This window comes from Phyllostomus discolor, chromosome 5 (assembly GCF_004126475.2).
Source record: "Phyllostomus discolor isolate MPI-MPIP mPhyDis1 chromosome 5, mPhyDis1.pri.v3, whole genome shotgun sequence".
NCBI classification, from domain to species: Eukaryota; Metazoa; Chordata; class Mammalia; order Chiroptera; family Phyllostomidae; genus Phyllostomus; species Phyllostomus discolor.
Window position 1 is genome coordinate 78,685,024 of NC_040907.2, and position 20,705 is coordinate 78,705,728.

The 20,705-nt window shown below is 38.5% G+C and overlaps 1 protein-coding gene across 8 annotated transcripts in view; it reads left to right on the forward strand.

Annotated features, from left to right (window-relative positions):
• KIF13A (kinesin family member 13A) overlaps positions 1-20,705 on the forward strand; it is a 201,275-nt gene that overhangs the window by 98,134 nt on the left and 82,436 nt on the right. For all 8 annotated transcript variants that reach the window (XM_036026463.1, XM_036026465.1, XM_036026466.1 and 5 more), the window contains exon 4: positions 9,450-9,510. In XM_036026463.1, coding sequence (XP_035882356.1) covers positions 9,450-9,510 — 61 coding nt within the window. The remainder of the gene's footprint in view (positions 1-9,449; positions 9,511-20,705) is intronic.

Consider the following 20,705-nt stretch of genomic DNA (forward strand, 5'->3'; position numbering starts at 1 on the left):
TGGCTTCTGCTACTAGAGCAGAAGGAACGTCGTGCTGCAGTTGCTAATGACTTTCTTCAGACCTCTACCAATGAATCAGATTTCCTCAAAAAGGTTATCACCAGAGATGAATCATAGGTCTACAGCTATGATCCAGAAATGAAGGCCCAGTTGTCCCAATGGAAGTTGCCTGGTTCTCCACGTCTGAAGAAGGCGCAGCAAAGTCTCAGTAAGATAAAGACCATGTTAACTGTGTTTTTTGATTGGGATGATGTTGTCCATCATGAGTACCCCCCTCCAGGCTGAATAATTAATAAGGAGTACTGTCTCAATGTTTTTCATTGGTTGAGAGATGCAATACAATGAAAACCACCACAACTGTGGACAACTGGTGATTGGCAGCTTCATCACGACAGACATGCCTGCTCATGCACTACATCTCATGCAGAGATTTTGGCAAACCCTCAAATCACCCAGGTGACTCAGCCCTTCCTACAGCCCAGATTTGGTGCCTTGTGACTTCTGGCTTTTCCCCAAACTAAAATTACCTTTGAAAGAGAATAGATTTCAGACCATCCATTAGATTCAGGAAAATACAGTGGTACAGCTGATGGCATTTCCAACAAAGGATTTTGCAGAGTGTTTTAAGCAGTGGTAGAGATGCTGGGAGAACTGTGTGAGGTCCCAAGGTCTTGCTTTGAAGGGACCTGAGGTGTCATTGTCCTATATACAAAGTTTCTTGTATCTTGTATCTTCAATAAATGTATCTATTTTTCATATTACATGTCTAGATATTTTCTGGACAGACCTTGTATGATTTTATATGCCATATTAAAAACATGGCAGCAAACCATGAAAACAAAATGGCTGGAATGGAGCTTAGTACAACTCTCCAAAGAAAAGGTGCTGTTTCTAGAATAAATGGCATATAGGATTTTGGGGGGAAAATGTGTTCACTACAGCTCCTTTCTATCTCTGCTAAGGATGGGAATTAGAAACTGTTACCTTCATCATAATTACTTGCTAATTAGCCTTTTTTCTCTTATCTTATACCTGTTCAGTTTATGGTCTACATTACTGCCACAATTGTCATTCCAAACAATATGATCCTGTCATTTGCCAACAAGCTGACTTCCAGGCTTCTTAATAAGGCACATAAAGTCTCACATGATATTATCTCAGCCTACCCCCAAGTTTTCCCTCTTTCTTCCCCTGCTTACTGCTCTTTGCACACTGCTCCAATCATATCCAACTCCTCCTTCTCTCAGTTGCTTGCTACCTTCACCCTTTACTTGGAATGCTTTTCCTAATTGTCTTCTCAGCAATATCTTTCAGAATTCAGTCCAGCCTTTGCCTCTTCTAGAAACCTTCCTGGGCCTCACTCCACCCCACTCAAGCCATTGCCCTGCAGTGTAATTATTCCTTCTTTGTATTTCTGCTGAACCCTATACTGATTTCTGTATTTTGCACTCCTCCCTTCATTTGGTTATTTTCCTCTAATAGAGCGTGAGATCCTTGTAAGTGGGGACTTATTTCTGTCTTAACCAGCTCATAATAGCTATTCAGTAAATACCTTTCATTCCACAATATATGTAAGTGAAATCATTATGATGTATACTTGGACTTATACAGTGCTATATGTCAATTATGTCTCAGTAAATCTTGAGGGGGAAAGAGAAAATAAATGAATGCAAAGATGACTTAGTTGTTTGAAGAGACACTTCTCCATGTGCCCTTAGAAAGTGGAACTGCAATTCAGAGTAGTACTTTCCACAGCGCAGCCATTTCCTGTGACAGACTGCGAATTCCCTGAGATCGGGAACAGTGCCTTACTGCTTGTGGATGCTGTTGGCTTGCTTTGTGTCTTTGAAATGCTTTGACATCTTCACAGTCAGGCAATATTAACTAATTCAAGGCATTGTTTGGTATGCCATATATATAGACATATATAAAGGAAAAGATTAATTACATTATCATCTATAAAGGAAATGGTTATAGCCATACATACATTGTGTGTGTGTGTGTGTGTGTGTATAGCCATATATGAAGGAGATGATTAATTACATTGTAAAAAGACAGCAGTTACTTGACAGCTTTTTAAATGGATGGGTGGTATCTTATCACTGGAGCTCACCAATAATAGGGGTGGTTACTCTGGCACTCCTTCTGTAGTGCCCAGGAGCAGAGATGTGCAAGCACGGGCTAGAGTTGGGCTGGCAGAGCTGTATTGGCTCCAGCACATAGCAGCAGTGAAGACACTCTCAGTGATCAGACAGGCTTTTGGTGCTGGGCTCTCCTTTCACTTTCAGTCTAGCTTCTCCAAGAGGAATGAAGTTTAACTCTTTTTTTTTCTTAGGGCTCTTTCCATATCTGATAATAGGAGAAAGCAATGAAAAAGAGAAAAGTGTTAAAGCTTAGCATGTAAGAATAAGATAATCAAAAATATGAACAGTAAAATGACAACAGAGTCACAACTATCAACAACTGAACCTAAAACAAAAACAAAAACAAACTAAGCAAACAACTAGCACAGGAATAAAATCACAGAAATGGAGATCACATGGAGGATTATCAGTGGGGAGGGGGAGGGATAGAAAGGGAGAAAGGATACAGGGAATAAGAAGCATAAATGGTAGGTACAAAATAGACGGGGGAGGTTAAGAATAGTATAGGAAATGGAGAAGCCAAAGAACTTATATGTACAACCCATGGACATGAACTGGGGTGGGGGGTGAATGTGGTGGGAAGGGTGGTGCGGGGCAGAGGGAAATAAAGGGGAGAATAAAATGGGACAACTGTAATAGCATAATCAGTAAAATATAAAAAATAAAAGGAAAATTTTAACATGGCATGAAACATACTACTTTAATTTTTTTCTTGGTCTGACAATTCTTATAACAGAGTATGGTGAGATGTGAAAAAATTTGGCATGTGTCTTTTATATAAATTGTACTCTCAAATTGACAAAGTTGAAAAGTAACCACAAAACTGGACATTGGCAAAGCAATATTTATAAAATTGGAGAAATGGGGATTTGTGGAGAGATCTTGAACTCAGTTTTCAAAGTAGAGAGTAGATAGAACAGGCTGTTAATAGCAGCTGGGTCCGCAGATGTGAACAGTAGATTAATTGTGCAGAGAGAGTAGGATGACAGTATAGAATGAGAGGAGAGAGACACACTCCTGTATGCAAACAAAACAAGTTCTCACAGAGTGGGTCTTTCCCCCTGCCAAACCCTTTGATTCTGGATTTGGGAGCTAGGAAGTAGTGTGTTTTGCATTGATGCTTTTGACGCAGAACTCAGCAAACTGTAGCAACTCTTCTACTCATGGCCACGTGGACCCTTTCTGCCTTTTTTCATTTCTCTATTTGATTCAGCAAATACTGAACACCTATTGACTGTATCTATAGCTGTATAGCTGTAGGGAATAAGGAAATAAATTATCATAGTCCCTGGCTCAGGAAGCCTCCCAGCTTGCTGAGAATATAAAGCACTTAGGATGGTGCCTGATACATAGTAATAAATACTTTGTAGGTGGTAGCGGTACTATTAACTGGGGAGAGGAGCCCATGAGTAGATACTGTTCCAATGATAACAGTGGCTGCTATATACTGAATTACTACTATGCACCCAGCATTGTGTTAACAGACATTTTGTTTAAATTCCCAAAGTCCTAATTTAATGTAAAATGTGCAGTTATTTAGGTAGAGTATGTATTAGAGAGATGGAGCCTATCAAGTAAAGTAGCACAGAGGGGGATAAATATGCAGAAGAGGATGAGGAAACGCTGGAGAAGGTGACATTTAGGCAGGTCTTAAAGAATAATTTGTAGCCCAGTGGGCAGGGAAGTGAGGAGAGGGAAAGGATTACAGGAAGGAGGGATTCCCTCTAATGTCTACAATTTCTTTTCTTTTTTCCCCCTTTTGGACTTCCCACTGTGCTTAAGACACCCAGACAATTTCTCAGTCATTGGTAGAAGGTCTCAGAACTGAAGAGATGGCTGACTCTTGATGTAATTTATAGGAAAATATGGGAGCTTTCTTCTGTCTTTTCAGGAAAAGAGTGGGAATTCAATGAACACAAAAAGTGTCTAAAGGATGACACCAGCCTTGTCACTTCCACAGGTGAAGTGAAAAGGGAGATGTTGACCAAGTACTGTTGTGTTATTGACTCTATTGCAGTGCTGCAGAGGAAACATGTGAAAACACAGTTTTACAAGATCATTTAATTAAAAGGTAGTTCACCAAGAAGCTGCTTTAAAAATATACTCGCAGAGTATTTTTGTTTGGCAGCATTGTAGACAATAAAAACAGTGAGAAAACCAAAGTCTTGTTCTCTAGGAATTAATGATGTGGCAGAACAAAGAAAACCTCTGTGTGTATGTGTGTGTGTGTGTGTGTGTGTGTGTGTGTGTGTAAGACACACAATGTAGTTAGACAAATTTAAAATTCAGAGTAATAAGAAGTAGTGTCCTTAACAAAGGTTTCATAAGGGAGTGACATTTGAGATGGCATTGAAAGGTTTTAATAAGGAGAAATTGAAAGGGAGTAGGCTTTGACTCACTTTGCAAAAAATTTGTATGTTTGGAAATATTCTTTGTATAAAATTAAATTCTTTAGAGAGTAGTATTGCGTTAATCACTTTTTTCCTGGAGAAGGGCTGTGAGACGTGTTAAAGTAATTTTGAAAGACATGTACTTTTTTATTTTCAAGAATAATTGTTTCATCCTTGTCTTTTCAACTAGACCATAAGCAACTAGAGTACAAATAATACATATTTGAGTTCCCTAAGATACCTAAAACTGAGAAAAGTGGAAAATGGGTATTCGTTGATTGCTTTCTGGATTAAATATTTTACAGTTAGGTAACATAGAAGAGAAAGCATGCAGGTAGAAAGAATGAAAGGAAGGAAACACAGGTAATGCAGTTGTAAGTACTGTTACGTTTGGATTTTATAGGTCCAGAAACTGACTACCAGATCACATTTCTTAGAATGCTGATGCCTTCTGGTTCTTCAAGATTCTTTCCTTCTTCCTTTTTTTAAAATTGTAAATTGAATTTTGCTGAAATGCCATCAGATTGGACTTTCAGATAAGAGTGGAGTTTGACTATGCTGCATCCTGCTCCAGAGTGCTGGAACACCTTCACCTCAGAATATGTATCACTCAACACGTTTTTCTTATTAAAAACAACCTGTAGTAACTTTACTAGCTGTTCAGTGGTTCACAAAGATGCAAAGCCAACATTTTTTAAGAGAGTGATGAAGGTAGAGCAGATGTGGACCACAAGCTGAAGGGAATTAAATGCTGGTATGAATTTTACAAATTACAAAGGAAGGGGAAGGAGTAGGATTCAGAGAAGGTGGAATGACATTTTATTGAAAACAAGACAGTGCCTTTCAGATTTTAAAGACAACTGGGGAACATCTGTACTTTTGGCTCTTTTTCTAGTTGAAAGCACTTGGCAATGTATGGATGCGATTACAAATAAAGGCCTCACAGTGTTAATTGGCATTGATGAAATAGGAAATTTACACATGGTTTCCAAATTTGATTTATTTTTCTACTCACTTGTGTGCATTAAGAAATCCCACACCTCCTACATGTCACTTAAGATACTAGTGACTCTATAATGAATATGAAATAAGAATTTAGGAATTCTTATTAAAGGAATTAGAAGTTTAACATATTTCTCTAATATGATGTGCTAGCTTTGAAAAAATTAACTTCTTTTTATTTGAAGTGGTCCATTTCCAAGGATAACTATCAAGAAAGTAGTTTTGTTAGCTCATTTGAAATATCAGTGGATTTTGTATTAGAAAGCCAAAACTTCTGTAAAACCTAAGATAATCATATTTCCTTTTGTTATAAACCTTTTGTAATTAAATTATAAGTAAATGTCCATGAAAAGAGATAATATTTTATGAATAGTTTATAGTATTAACAAGATTGCAAGGAAAATGAGAGGACAAAGAAATTGTTTTAAACTTCTTTGAAACTCTTAGTAACAGTCATAACTAAAATTATCCTAGCAATAGTCAAACAAATAATTATTTTAATTTCTGTGCAAACTATACATTATACATGATGTGGCCATACTTTATCCACATGAACCATGGCATGATGGTGCTTAAGAGGACCCCAGTGCCCATCTTGCGACCAGATCTGTATTTAACTGCTGAAGGGACCAAGTTCCCCCAAAGCATGCATTGGAAAATAATGAAAACATCTGAAAATGTATCTTGGCAATTTGAACCTCTGCTTATTCTTAATAGTTCTCATATCCATTCTGTGTTCTTGTCTGCATTCCAACTCCTTCTGCTGGTATTATGTTTACTTATTGAAGAAACATTATGTACAGCAGTTGCTCTGTATAAGGTACTGACCCAGGTACTATGAGGCACATGAGCTGAAGTCCCTGCCCCCAATAGATTCACTTTTAGAATGGAGGTGAGACCCACACTGAACAACATGTGAACTAGTGCCATGGAAGCTACGGAGTGCTGTAGAGCTTTGTAAAAGGGGCAATCAGTTGTGGCATGCATTAAAGAAAAAAAGTTATAACAGTTTTTCTATTCACTTGCTTTTGAATTTTTAGGGAAACCCCTCAGATTTCTGGCCTTCAGCTTTCTTACTGGTAAACATTTAGTAAAATAATAACCATGACTGGCTTGAGGGATGAGCATTCTAAAATGCCTGTGATCAAAGGGTTTGAAATTTGAGACACAATTCAGCTCAGGGAGAGGCTGGTATTTGACAGGCAAAGAACAGTTGTATCAAGTATCTACCAGTACTGTCAGGGCCCCTTTCTTCTCTGCTGCGTTTTAACATTTGTCTGAATTTTAGGAAGCAAACACTTAAAATATTTTCTTTATGAGCAAAAACAGCCTTAAACTATTAATTGTTTGTTTGTTAGAAATGGCACAAAATTTTGGAATAATTATCATTGAGTGTTGGATCCTGAATTTGGAGTGGATTTCATTGTATTTTAAGTAGCATTACTGGGAATGTAAAATCTCTAGCTTTCTTACCTTGTATATAAAATAGCAAGCTGTAAAAGTAAGTTTTAGCTAGGTGTGAAAATTGACATAAAGGAAATAAATGATTGTTTCATTTATAGAGCCCCTACTAAGAGGAATTCATTGAGACTCTAGAGCGGGGGTGTCCAACCTGTAGCCCGTGGGCTGCAGATGGCTCAGGATGGTTGTGAATGCGGCCCAACACAAAACTGTAAATTTACTTAAAATATTGAGATTTTTTTTGTAATTACGTGTCTCAGTGTATTTAATATGTAGCCTAAGACAACTCTCCTTCCAGTCTGGCATAGAGATGCCAAAAGGTTGGACACAGGAAAATAAGAAAGGTACATAAAAATTAGAAAGTAGCCTCTTTTGGCCATTTAAAGTAAGGAGAGTTGACTTAGGTTAAAAGGAAAGGAAAATGTCCTGGGAATGAACATTAAGTATAATAAGATGCCATTAAAAGGAGGTTGTGAAATCCCCTTTTCTGGAAATGTTTGAAAACAAGACGGATCTTCATCTCTCAGGGAAAGTATTGAAGTTCGGTTCTGCCTAGAGGCAGGATGATGAACTGGATTATGCCTGTGTGGTCTCTCAAGTCATTGGAACAGCCCTCTGAATGCAGTAAATATTCCACACTCTGTTGGCTGAAACTATTGTTTCATAGCTGCTCATTTTAGCCTTGTTTGTTGTAAGGTCAGAGTGAATGTTTGCATAAATCACAAAATTGAATTTGGACTCGAGATGGATGGTGTAAGTTGTGTGCATACTTGAATCAGTTTTAAAAGCATTAAAGTATATGTAGTGCTGAAACTATTGAGAGCATAACTTAATCTTTTGATGATGAAGAAAGTACCTGCTTTCATGTAAGGTTTCAATGCCATTAGTCATACAATAAATAATTTTAAAGCAATTACTATGAATACTGAAGGATACAAATATAAATCAGGTGTGGCTCTTGATCTTAAGGAACTTAGTTTACCAGCGGAGATAAAACATATGGGTGGATGATACACAGGATTAGTGAAAAGTAGAATAATTGGTATAGGTGTCACACACACACATGATTACACAGTGTTGTGAAAGCTTAGAGAAGGGAAAGCTAATTCCTTTGGATTGCATGAAAGAATGCTTCCTAGAAGAAAAATGTATTGCATTGGGCCTTAAGGAGTATGAAGCATTTTGAAGGGTGGAAATGAGGAGATCACCAGCAGAGGTGGGGTTGTGACTCTAAGGTACTGATGAGTTCAGCTGAAGCATAAAGAAGTTGGGGGACATAACCTGGAAAGGCCTCACTGTGGCCAGTCTCAAATGCCAGGTCAAAGAGATTCTGTTTGCTCAGTGCTTAAGATCCCTTGGAAATGATTAGGCATTAAAGAGTCCTTGTCTTTGGAAGGTTTGTAATTTGCTATGTGTACTACGGGGCAGGGGGGATGGATGGATGGAGGGAAGCTGTAAAAAGGAGCCCAGGAAAGTAACTGCTGAGTCACCTGGGCCAGAGGTAGGTATATTGAGAAGCACTAGTTTCAAGACATGTTGACAGGTGTTACTCAAGAAAGGATCTCCTCACCAAAATTAATTGGAAAAATAAAAAGTTAATTAAATTGATTTATTTGCTGGAGGACTTTTCAGAACCTTAAACATTGAAAATCTCAAACAGAGCAAAATATACACCATTTCCAACACAGTTTAGTCTCTTTGTTTTAATGGACTGTCTCATGAAACTACTGTTTCTTGGAGCACACTTTAGGGAATGTTGCCTTATGTATTTGATAATGATGCCTGTAACATGAGTGGTGGTCTTATGCATGGAAGACAATGATTAGATGAGGGTCCTGAGGGAGGTAGCATCAGTCATTCCTCATAACAGTACGCATTCAGTAACTATGCAGAAAATTAATGCATGCAAGAGTGAATTACTGATTTATTAACAATGCTGGGCCCAAGACTGCATGCTGAAATAGAAGAGGAGATGGTGTCCAAGATGACAGCATGGGGAGTTTTGAGCTTTGGCTGTGCTAGAAATGGTAGTGTCATGGAAAGTTAGAAGAAATTGGTTTAAATGAAAGTTGATTGCTTTAGTGTTTCTTGAGAAGCTGTGGGAGATCCAGCCAGAGGGTTACAGCAGAACTGTTGACTTGGTAGAGGAGTCATTATTTTTTCTCACTAAATGTATAATTTTTAAAAAATTTGGTTAAGATGTTTGCTTGTTTGAATTCTGGATAAGTAGTAGTTTTCATGTATAGCTTAGCCTAGTACTAGAAGATAACCAACAGTTTAGTCAAAAAGAAACTTAAGGGTTAATAAAGCATCAAACCTATGGAGGTTTTTAAAAAATCAGACTGTAGCAGGCATCCTCACCTTCATCAGTGAATTTTTTATTTTTTTGCAGTCTGATTTACTCATAGAAGTCAATGAATTTTTAAGTTTAATATTTTGTTCTTTTATTCAGGTATTTGCCTTTGATTATTGCTTTTGGTCCATGGATGAATCTAACACTACAAAATATGCTGGTAAGTTGGCTCTCTTTCTGCAGTTGATGGTTGGGCCTCTGGCCTCTTCTTTCATTACGTCTACCATTACTTTCTTTAATTATTCTGGCATTCTGTCTTCCCCATAAAATTCACACTCATTCTTTCCAATCTAGTGCATTTGCTTAGAAGTTAGTAAGATTTGATTTTAGGATTTGGTTCAGCCACTAGGTGCTGAGAAGTCATGGACAGGTTCTGACCCCTACCCCAACCTCATTAAGCTTTAGGTTTTTCCCATATAAAGGGGATATTAGTATCTCCAGACATGCTCCAAGGATTAGAGATAATGGGGAACCATCTCAACTTATAAATGGCAGCTGTTGTGATTGTCACATAAGAGGAGCCTTAATGTACCATGCCTTTCCTTGTCATTAACTTTCAGGGAATGCATGGCTCCGTTTATATAAGCAAAGCACAGGTGCTATTGGTTTCCAACCCTCCCTTTACGTCCTGAGTATTCTAAAGCAGTCACTGGTGATATAACACACTTTCCTCAGGGAACATTGTCTCCTTGCCCCACATCGTGCTAGTGTTTCTTTCTTGCCGCATTTTATCTCCTGTTCTGTCAGACACAAATGACTGCTAATTTTATTATTATTATTTGTGATCCTAGGTGACTCTTAGCCTTTCCTAGGAGTTAATCACAATTGCTTTAGCTTAAGAGCAAAGCATTTGTTTAAGTGGAGGGTATCTTTGATTCCTTCCCTTCTGACTGTGTCCCCATTTTCTTGGATATATAGTCTTAATGAGTGTTTTCTCTTTATTTCTTCTTACAATAATATCAGCTGAATGACTTTCCCATTTACTAAAAAAAAAAGAAAGAAAAGAAACATAGTGAGGAAATGATGGAGAGGATGTAGGTCTTAAAAGATTAGAGAGCAAAAGAAAGTTACTTGCTTGTAGGGAATTTTATTGACAGCCTTTCCCTTGCCAGGTAAAGCAGATTTGCTGAGAAATTACTTGGTATATATTTTTCCAAAGTTAGCAATCTTGAACTAGGAAAATTCCTTTAGTTGGTCACATTGGGTAGTCTTCCTTTCCAAGCATCAATTTTGTGACTTCAGCAGTATATTTTATTAATGTGAGTAAATAGTTCTTAGTGTTTTGTCTTTTTATTGGTCCTTTGGGACTTTAGATAACAAATTCTACAGAGTCTGTATCCCTGAAACCTATATAATTTTATTAACTAGGGTCACCCCAATAAATTCAATAAATTAATTGATGCATACATATATACATACATACATACATACATACATACTACAGAGTCGGGAACAGTCTACCTTGATTGTTAGCACTGTGTGTATTTTGGCTGGGTGTGTCCTTGTAGATTTAAATAAACAACAGAAGTATAACATTTCCTACTGTAACAGAAACAAATGAAGTCAAACACTATGGCTATACAAAGCCCATTCTCTCACTCTGTTCAACTGATGTGATTCAGGATATAGTCAGATATGTCTTTTGGAATTAGAATTTTTCTCATTCAGTTCTCAAATACTTTCATGGACTGCTCATCACTTATAATCTATACTTCTTAGATGACATTTAAGGTCCTTTATTATATAGCTATCATCTACCTTCCCCACCCTCTACTCCATGACTCCCCACCACCCATTCTGTGCCCAGTCCAGAGTTATTGTTTGTTCTTCTTATAGAATCCAGGAAGCCAATATAGTTTCTTATGTATTCATGAATCCTTCACTATGTGTGCGGCCCAGGAAGCCTTTGAGAAATTAAAAACTAAGTTGAAAAACAAAAGAATTCATAACAACAGTAAACATTTGAGGTAATATTTAGTTAAACTCTAAATTTTACAGATTATAGCTGCTAGGGAAAAATCCTGGAAAAGCAAGATCTGGAAAGACTGCAGTTGCCTGGGAAGGCATCATAGAGGAGTGGGGACTGAAACTGGACGTAGAAGTTTAGCATAAGTTTAACCAAGGGACAGTACAGATAAGAGGAAGCAGCACAAAGGAAAGTGTATGGACTCAGAAGTGAAACCTGGGTTTTAACTTCTATTCAACATAGTATTGGAAGTCCTAGCCACAGCGATCAGACAAGAAAAAGAAATGCATCCAAATTGGAAAGGAGGAAGCGAAACTGTCGTTGTTTGCAGATGGCATGATAGTGTACATAGAAAACCCTATAGACTCCACCAAAAAAACAGCTCGACCTAATAAGTGAATTTGGCAAAGCAGTGGGATACAAAGTCAGTATTCTGAAATCAAAGACGTTTTTGTACACCAACAATGAAATATTAGAAACAGAAGTCAGGGAAAAAATCCCATTTGTTATAGCAACAAGAAAAATAAAGTACCTAGGAATAAACCTAACCAAGGAGGTAAAAGACCTATACTCAGAAAACTCACAACATCGAAGAAAGAAATTAAGGAAGACACAAACAAATGGAAACCTGTACTGTGTTCATGGATTGGAAGAATTAACATCATCAAAATGTCCATACTACCAAAAGCAATTTATAGATTCAACACAATCCCTATTAAGGTACCAATGACATATTTCACAGATAGAGAACAAACATTTCAAAAATTTATGTGGAACCATAAACAACGCCAAATAGCTGCAGCAATTTTGAGAAGAACAAAGTAGGAGGGATCACAATACCTGATCTCAAACTATATTACAAGGCCACAGTAATCAAAACAGTTTGGTACTGGCATAAGAACAGACACATAGATCAATGGAAGAGAAGAGAGAGCCCAGAAATAAACTCAAGTCTCTATGGTCAACTAATATTCAACAGAGGGGACAGAAGCATAAAATGGAGTAAAAATAGCCTCTTCAACAAATGGTGTTGGGAGATCTGGACAGCTACATGCAAAAAAATGAAAGTCAACCACCAACTTACACCATGCACAAAAATAAATTCAAGATGGATAAAAGACTTAAATGTAAGTCACAACACCATAAAAATCCTAGAGGAGAACATAAGCAAAAAAATATCTCAGATATTCCACGCAGTAGTATTTCCACCGATAATATTTAAGTTGGCTTAAATCTCAGGACACCTGCTTTGGTTCTCTTCGACAATTTAACCTCTCTGAGATACAATTTCTTTTCTGTAAAATGGGAAACATGGAAAGATAGTACCTACCTCATATGCTGTTACAAGGGTTAAATCGGTAGGAGGTGCCTATAAACAATACATTTGTCTTATCCGTATGTGAAGATGCAGACGTGGGAGAGAGTGAGGCTAGTCTGAGCAGACCAGTGCACCTTGGGGGAAGCAGTGGGAGATCCAGTTGTGCATATTGAGTGAAGCTAGATAATAGGAAAATTTAAAAGCTAGACTAAGAAATTTAGATTGATATGGTAAAAAAGGGGGGGTCTATTGGAGTGATGTGGTTAAAATAATGCCAAAGGAAGATTTTCTTTCTTTTCCATGTACCCTAGCATCACGCTCCCATTGTTACCCATAGAAACCATTCTAACCTTCTGCAATGTGTCACTCATGTCCTTGAATGTAAGCCAAACTATTTTTTTTACTAAAAATAACTTTATTAAGTATAGATGATAAAATTCAAGTGTGAAACTCAAGATTTCTGTACCTCTTCAGTACAAAAATATGTTCAGAAATATTTAAAAAGATAAAACTGATTTTTAAACATACTGATAGCCTGAAATTTACTAAATTTTAGTTTGTATGACTATATCAAATACCACCTTCCAATTAGCTCTGAAATAGGATTCTCTTGCCTAATAGATCAATGTCTACTTAAAAAATTTCTTATTCTTTAGATATGCCCATTATTATACAAATACTGTGCCATAGCAAAAAGTAAAATCTTGCTTGCTGTTCTCTCAGATTTGTTTGCATTCTTTGTAAATACTCTGTCTAGTAAATATGTTACTAGTAGATTTGTTAACAGGTAATTTGATTTCCTTTCTCTTTATTAAAAAAAGCAACTCCTTCTTAATTGTGAATAGAAACATTAAAATAGAAGCATTCATTCTGTGATGGGAAATAGAGGAAATGGAAAAGGGGAAGCACATATTTTTTGAAGTCAACCTATTTTTCAGGCTCAAAGAATAATGGCATCATTGATGCTGAATGGGAGCTCTTAAGGCAGCTCTCAAAACTTGGGAGGTGGGGCAGGAAGAGCAGGGGAGAGAGAGAGATAAGTGCATGGATTGAAGGAGTGAAGAGAAACAGGAACTCTAAATTTCATATAAATGAAAAACGTTAAACTCACAATTACTATCAGACTTTCTGATTTAGAAATATGTAGTTCAGTAGCATATAATAGCATTACAGTGGATTGGTTGGAGTAGTGGAGGGCTGTGGACTCTTGAGTCAGACTGCCTGAGTTTAGATTCTGACCTCACCACCTTCTATCTGTGTAAGATTGAGCAAGTAACTAATCTCACCTTGCTTCTGTTTCCTATATGTTAAATAAAGATAATAATAGTTCTGGCCCTGACTGGTATGGCTCAATGAGTTGGATGTTGTCCCACAATGCGAAAGGTTGCTGGTTCTATTCCCGGTCAGGACTCAGCCTGGGTTTCAGGCCAGGTCCCCAGTTGGGGGTGTGCAAAAGGCAGCCAGCCAGTTGATGTTTCTCTTGCATACCAGTGTTTCTCTCCCTCTTTTTCTCTCTCCCTGCCCCTCTTTCTAAAAATAAATAAATAAAATCTTTTTTAAAAAAGATAATATTTTTGATTCAAGGACTAGATGACCTGTTCATGTGAAGTACTTAAGCCAGTACTTGGCACATAGGAAAAGCTCACATAATATTTATCATCTTTATCATTGTCACATTGTAGCAGGACTAAGAGTAGTAGCATCAGTTCTTTGGAAAGAAAATACATTATACTAGTATTTACAGGACCTGGTTTAGGAGACATTAGCCCTATTTCCTATTATTAGCTAGACCAGCTATTTTCAACCCTTTTCACCTCATGGCACATATAAACTAATCATAAAATTCTGTGGCACACCAACAAATATACTTTTTTCTGATCTGACCAAAAAAGTCAGTATAGTTTTGATTAATTTACACTGAACAGCTATTGTGTTGGCTGTTGTCATTTTTTTATTTGACAATCTAAGGGAAAAGAGGTCAGTGCCCCTGTTGAAATAGTCAGGTGTTATGTGTTTTAGAAAATCTGGTGGCACACCATTGTGCCTCTTGCAGCACACCCATTGAAAATTGCTGGCCTAGACTGATTTCAGATCTCCTCCAGCTCTCTGATTAAACATGAATTAGACATTTTATGCTGGCCGCACAGCTGTCGAGATAGACATTTCAGAGGCAAATCAAAGGCTTGTTTGTTGAGCCATTTGAATTGCATTTTATCATGCTTTGAGACATTTTACATTTTAACTATATTATCTCTTCTTGTTTTACCTTTTGGTTAGGTAGTCATAATAATGCTTGTCTAGCACATAATTCTGAGTCTTTAAAGCAAAAATCCTTGTGTCAAAGCTCAGAAAAAAACAAGTAACCTGCAGAGTGAGGCTCCCAAAGCATGGCATTTCCGCATAAACCCACATCTTCCCCTGCAACTCCACATATGCGTAGACCCACATTTAGGATTATAAAGTTATTATATGTCAGAGAAGACTGATAAACTTGAGAGCGTCATAATGGATAATAGGTCTTTGTAAATGCTTAAATCACTGCTGATTGGAATGAGGCCCTTTCAGCAGTCAACAATTTCTCACTGCTTAAAATCTGTCAGATTGGTGAATAGCAGTGATTTCCAGTTACCTTGCTTTTAATTTTTCTTTCTTGTAGGCAAGTATTTTTCATAAACATATTTTTCTATAAACCCTCATACCAAAAACAAAAATCAGTCTTGTGGTAGCATATCTGGGGACCAGTGTGGGCATGAACATTTCCTGGCCTGAGAGATTCCAAACTATTGACTTAGAAATTATATAACAATTCTCACCATATGGCATGTTGCTCAAATTTGCTGAAGCCATGTGTTTTCGGTCAAGGTTAATACCCTGCAATTCAGGAGAAAGGTTGCACTTCTGCTAGTGTTGCTTTATGCTGTGAGGGGACAGCTGAGTGTGTCCCAGTCTGGCTATTGCTGTGGGGAGAGCAGCCACAGTGGATTCTGTGCCCAGGGCGGCAGATTTTATGTGCTCAGAGGTACAAATGATTTCTGTGTCACATTGTTGAACAGTGCATCAAAGTGTATATTCTAAAAGCTGACAGTAGCCAAAATAAAACTAATGTTTTCAGCAGAGTTCCAAAATAGTTGTTTTAGCACACTGTATTGGTTATTTTATACTACTACTCAAGTATATGTGAAGCATTCGATAAGTGCTATGCAAAATAAATACTCAGTAATCATTAGCTGCTATCAAAATTGTAGTTAGGAGAAGCTGTAGTGGTTGACTATTTGAAAAATTTGTTGAAGTAGAGATTCATTATAAACGGTGCATGCCATCTTAAAAGACATTCATGAAACAGTCTGACTGCAAAATCCTTCTAGATTTTTCTTTTATATAGTCTTTTACAAATTATCTTGCCCAAACCTAATTTGACAATTCTTTTAGTGACTGGCCTTTATCAAGTTGTTCCTAAGCATTCAATTTAGTTTTCTTTTTGCATTTGTTAGTTAAGTTATATAATTACAGAGAGGTACAGCCAATGTAGACCAATTTAGAAGCAAACACATCTGACCCTTTGTAAGAATGTAACTCAGCTGGCGGAGTCCAGAGAGCAGTCTCACAGCTGGCAATGTTGCAGACTCTGGGCATGCAACACTGTATTTTACAGATGGAAGAGAGAATGCTGGTTAATTCAGAGAATTGAATAGGTGTAGGTCAGTTAAGAAAAATTTCTCTCGCCCTGACCTGTGTGGCTGGGTTGGACATTGTCCTGCAGAGTGAAAGGTTGCTGGTTTGATCCCCAGTCAGGGCACACATGCTTAGGTTGTGGGGTTGGCCCCGCATTCAGGGGTGTGTATGAGAGGCAGCCAATCGATATTTCTCGCTCACATCGATGTTTCTCTCCCTCTTGTTCTCTCTCCCTTCTCTTCTTTCTAATAAATAAGTACATATTTAAAGAAAAAAGAAAAATTTCTCTGAAACAAATGAGCTAGGTTAATATTGTTAAATTATTAAAATCAGTATGTGTGTATACTTCTGTTTTTTAATCCCACCTGTTGATGTAAGAAATGCCCAAAGCTGTAGAGAATTTGTATGAGTTTATTTGAGCCAAACTGACAACAATTTCTGAAAAACAGTATCTCAATGGATTCAGTCAATGCTCCCAAGAATGGCAGTTATGCAGCTTATTGTGTACATTAGAATCAAAGAAGGAGACATAAGGGAGGTTACATGAAATCCATTGGTGGTAGAATAGGGGGACTGGAGAAAGCAAAGCAGGGAAATCTCTGGGATTGCATAAAATGGCAAAATGGAGAAACACATACTTCTTTTACATCCGTGGGTACAGGATAGTTAATAATTAACATGTACAGCACTTAGAGATGATGTGAGGGGAGTGGTTCTGTGGTCTCCTGGCTCTGGTGCCAGGTTGTACCATGAAGGGTCCCAAAAAGGGGATTGATTACTCTGACATTTCAAAGGTATGTTATCTCAGATGCAAAAGGTAAAGACCAACCTTTGTCGAGGAAGCTACAGGCCTATGATATGACTACCTGTCATGACTCACTTTTAGTGAGGAATTTTTATGATCAGACCATCCTGTGTGGTTACTCTCAGTCTCTGAGTTTGTAGGGCCCATCATATAGGCTCCCCCTGGGCTTGTCAGGTGTAGTGTGTGGCCCCCTTCTCATCCCCACGGCCACCCTCTTCCACACTACCTTTCTTTGTCTTAGAATCTTTATTGGCACCCAGAGACATCATTTAACTTAGGTATATTTAGAGGGTTGGATAATAACAACAACAGGTAATATATAGTTCCGAGCACTAGGCTCTCAGCACAGTGTGCATACTTTTACCTGCAGCAGGTTATTTTACTGTCAAAACAACTAATCGTGCAGAAAATTTATTGCCTTCATTTTATAGATGAGGAAACTGAGGTTCAGAGCCCCTGCTACCTGTGAGCGAGCTGAAAGCAGTGGCAAACAGGGTTTTGGTCAATGATAATGGTGTGTGAAGACTTCTGTGGTCCCAGGCTCTCCTCTCCTCTCTCATGCCAAGAGAGGCTGTGTTCAGGAAATCAGATTGGAGTGCTGTGCCATGGAACCTAGCCAGGAGTAGTACTGATGGCATTCTCCCTCCTGTCAGAAGTTCTCTAAGAGCCCTGAATGCCTATATTTGGGTTGGGCTTTGTTTCAACCTCCCCTCGAGTGCTGTAAATATTGTGTACCCCACAGTCCAAAAGAGATGTTGAGTTAAGCCTGCTTCTGTGTCAGACTGTGTAAAACACTGTTGAGCAGGTAGAAATGAAGAAAGTTTGCTGGGTCTGCAGTTGTATGTGAAAATACCCTCCTGAATAACTCCAAAATATTTCTATTAGACAACCTTCACAGGTAAGATGGGTTCTTTTTTTCTTTCATCCTGAGCACCAAAGCCTGACCCCCTCCTCAGTGAGTCAGCCACTTTATCTGGCAACAAAAAAGGAACCAAGCGTCACTGCCAGCTCATGATTAGTCCCAGCACTGTCACTGGGGTGGAAACATCCGTCTGGCTGAGTCGCCCACGCCGTGCCACCGGACTCCCTAGGCCTGCAGTGCTGATGGCTCTTGGGTGCCACCATGGAACCCTTACTCTCATGGCCCAGTTTCTCAAGATCCTTTTACCAGGTCACCTTAATGGCAAACTACTACAGTTGATTAAAATTTAAACCTCATGTCACCAAGTTCAGCCTTAGTTCCTTTACCCGAACTCTGTTGTTTTTGGTCATTTAACTTAAACCAGGTTTAGAGTCATTACTTGTGAGAATTTCTGAGAGTTGTACTATTCGAGACAGGGATTTACTGAAACCTCGTCCAAGTTAGGTGCATTCCTCATGCCTGCAGGTATGTGTGAAGAACCTGCCTGTGCTTGCAGTGTCCAGGTGCTCTGATTTGGAGCTGGGCTACCTGCCAAGTTCAGACTCATCAAAATCGCTGTGGCTGTCAGCCCTGTTTAGAAGTAGAAAAGCATCCTCACAAATGAGCCGGCCTGGGAATTCCAAATCACAAATAATGACCTTAACCATTTTTTTCCCACACTAACTCCTATGAGAACCAGACAGTGTTTAAACTGATAAAATTTTTGATCATATTAAAACCTTGCATGCTTGTTCATGTAGCTACTTTAGGAAAATGAGAAATATTCTGTGTATATGTTATATCCAGTCTTGTACTCCTATACTTGGTGTTTTATTTGACTGTGATCTAGTGAGGCTGCCTTGTTTAATGCAAATTGCAAATGAGAGAAGGTATGCCCTCCCATTTTGTTCTCCCATTTCCTAGAACGTAGCACATTGTGACATTTCACCCTTGTGCCTCTTCAGTAGTCAAATGTTAGGCATATGAATGATAGGTGCATTTTCCTTTCCATCCCTAGTTTCTGTGCTTTGCAGTCAGGTCCCTGCCATAGAAAGAATATCACCTTGGTTACTGGGTTCCCAAAGCACATGCCTAGGAGCTTTGAGTCGGTTGCTGCTATACCCTGTAGGGACTGATTATGCACAAGTGTGGAGACTCAGGGTGTTAGCTTTTCAAAGATCTGTATCATATGTGACTCAGGGCTGGGTGGGTCGGTCTATAACTTTGCTTGGAGATATTCCATACAGGAACCCTCTCTACTGTTCTGACATTATGTTATGCATTGCTTTGGGCATGACTGTGTTTTCAGACTTGCCCACACATCTTACAGGATGTCTAATCATAAATTCCACAGAAGAAATTGGCACCTTGGTCACAGTTACTAACAAGTGAGGTCAGGTTTGCCCTGTGGACTCCCTACATCAGGCACGTGGAGCTGACATCTACAGAATGGCCACCTTCTCTCTGGCATCAATCCTGCTGAGAAGCCACAAGGTTCTTGGATTTAACAGTGTTGTGGCTTTATTTGGCTTATCTGGGATAGAAACAAATAACTCTTAGATCCTCTTGCTTTCTACAGGACTTCTGAACTTTCCCTTATGGGCTGGTGCACATTCCCCTAGATAAATAGCTGTGTAAGTGTGAACTGTAGACAGGAAACATTTAGGGTGGGGATAGTACATCTTTTATGGATTCCTTGATTCCCACCACCCAGCATAAATAGCTCCTTTTGTGTGTGTGTGAACTTAGCTTCTTAAAGCAGTTGGCAAATTTTTTCCTATGATGAAAAAGGAACTGCTGTGTTTAATAAATAGAAATGAACAAAGCAATAAACCTCAGTCTTTCAGGTGAACCAAACTCTCCTTAATAGATTATGTAAGGGTCATGGAGAGCTGGTCATGTTGAAGACAATATAGAGGCTATATGGAGTCTACAGTGGCCCTGGCTGTGTGGCCCAGTTGGTTGCAGTGTCATTCTGTACACCAGAGGGTTGTGGATTTGATCCCCAGTCAGGGCATGTGCAGGAGACAACTGATAGTTGCCTCTCTCTCACATTGATGCCCACCACCACCCCGCTTCTCTTTCTAAAATCAGTGACATATCCTCAAGTGAGGATTTCCTTAAAAAAGAGCCTACAGTGCCCTAAAAGTCCTCAAAATAACAACAACAAAAAATGATTACGTATAACCCCAGCTAGGAATTCACAGCTAAACAGCACCAGAATAGAAACTTAAAGGAACTTTATGAATATTTCTTTTTTAAAAAATTTATTGTATTTTTTCCATTACCATTTAGTTCCCTTGTACCCCCTTCCCCCCAGCAATCACCAAACTTGTTCACGTCCATGAGTCCTTTTCCCTTCTTTGCTCAATCCTTCCACCCTATTCACAGTTTCACTAGTTTGATTTTATGTTGTTTTTTGCCCCATACCATTCTGAAAATGTCTTCATGTTACAAAAGAATGCCAAATGCTTTTCCTGCACTGGACAGCATGGATTGGCATATCCTGGCCCAAATAATGATACTGTTCCTTCTTCCTCTCCTCATCATGACTGAAGCACACGTACTCTTAACAGACAACCCTCACACGTACACCCAACACACACCCTCCATCACACACACTCCACACCATACACACTTGTTCACACACACACACCTCTCTTTCTCAGTGGAATTTTAAAAGTGGGCCCTCT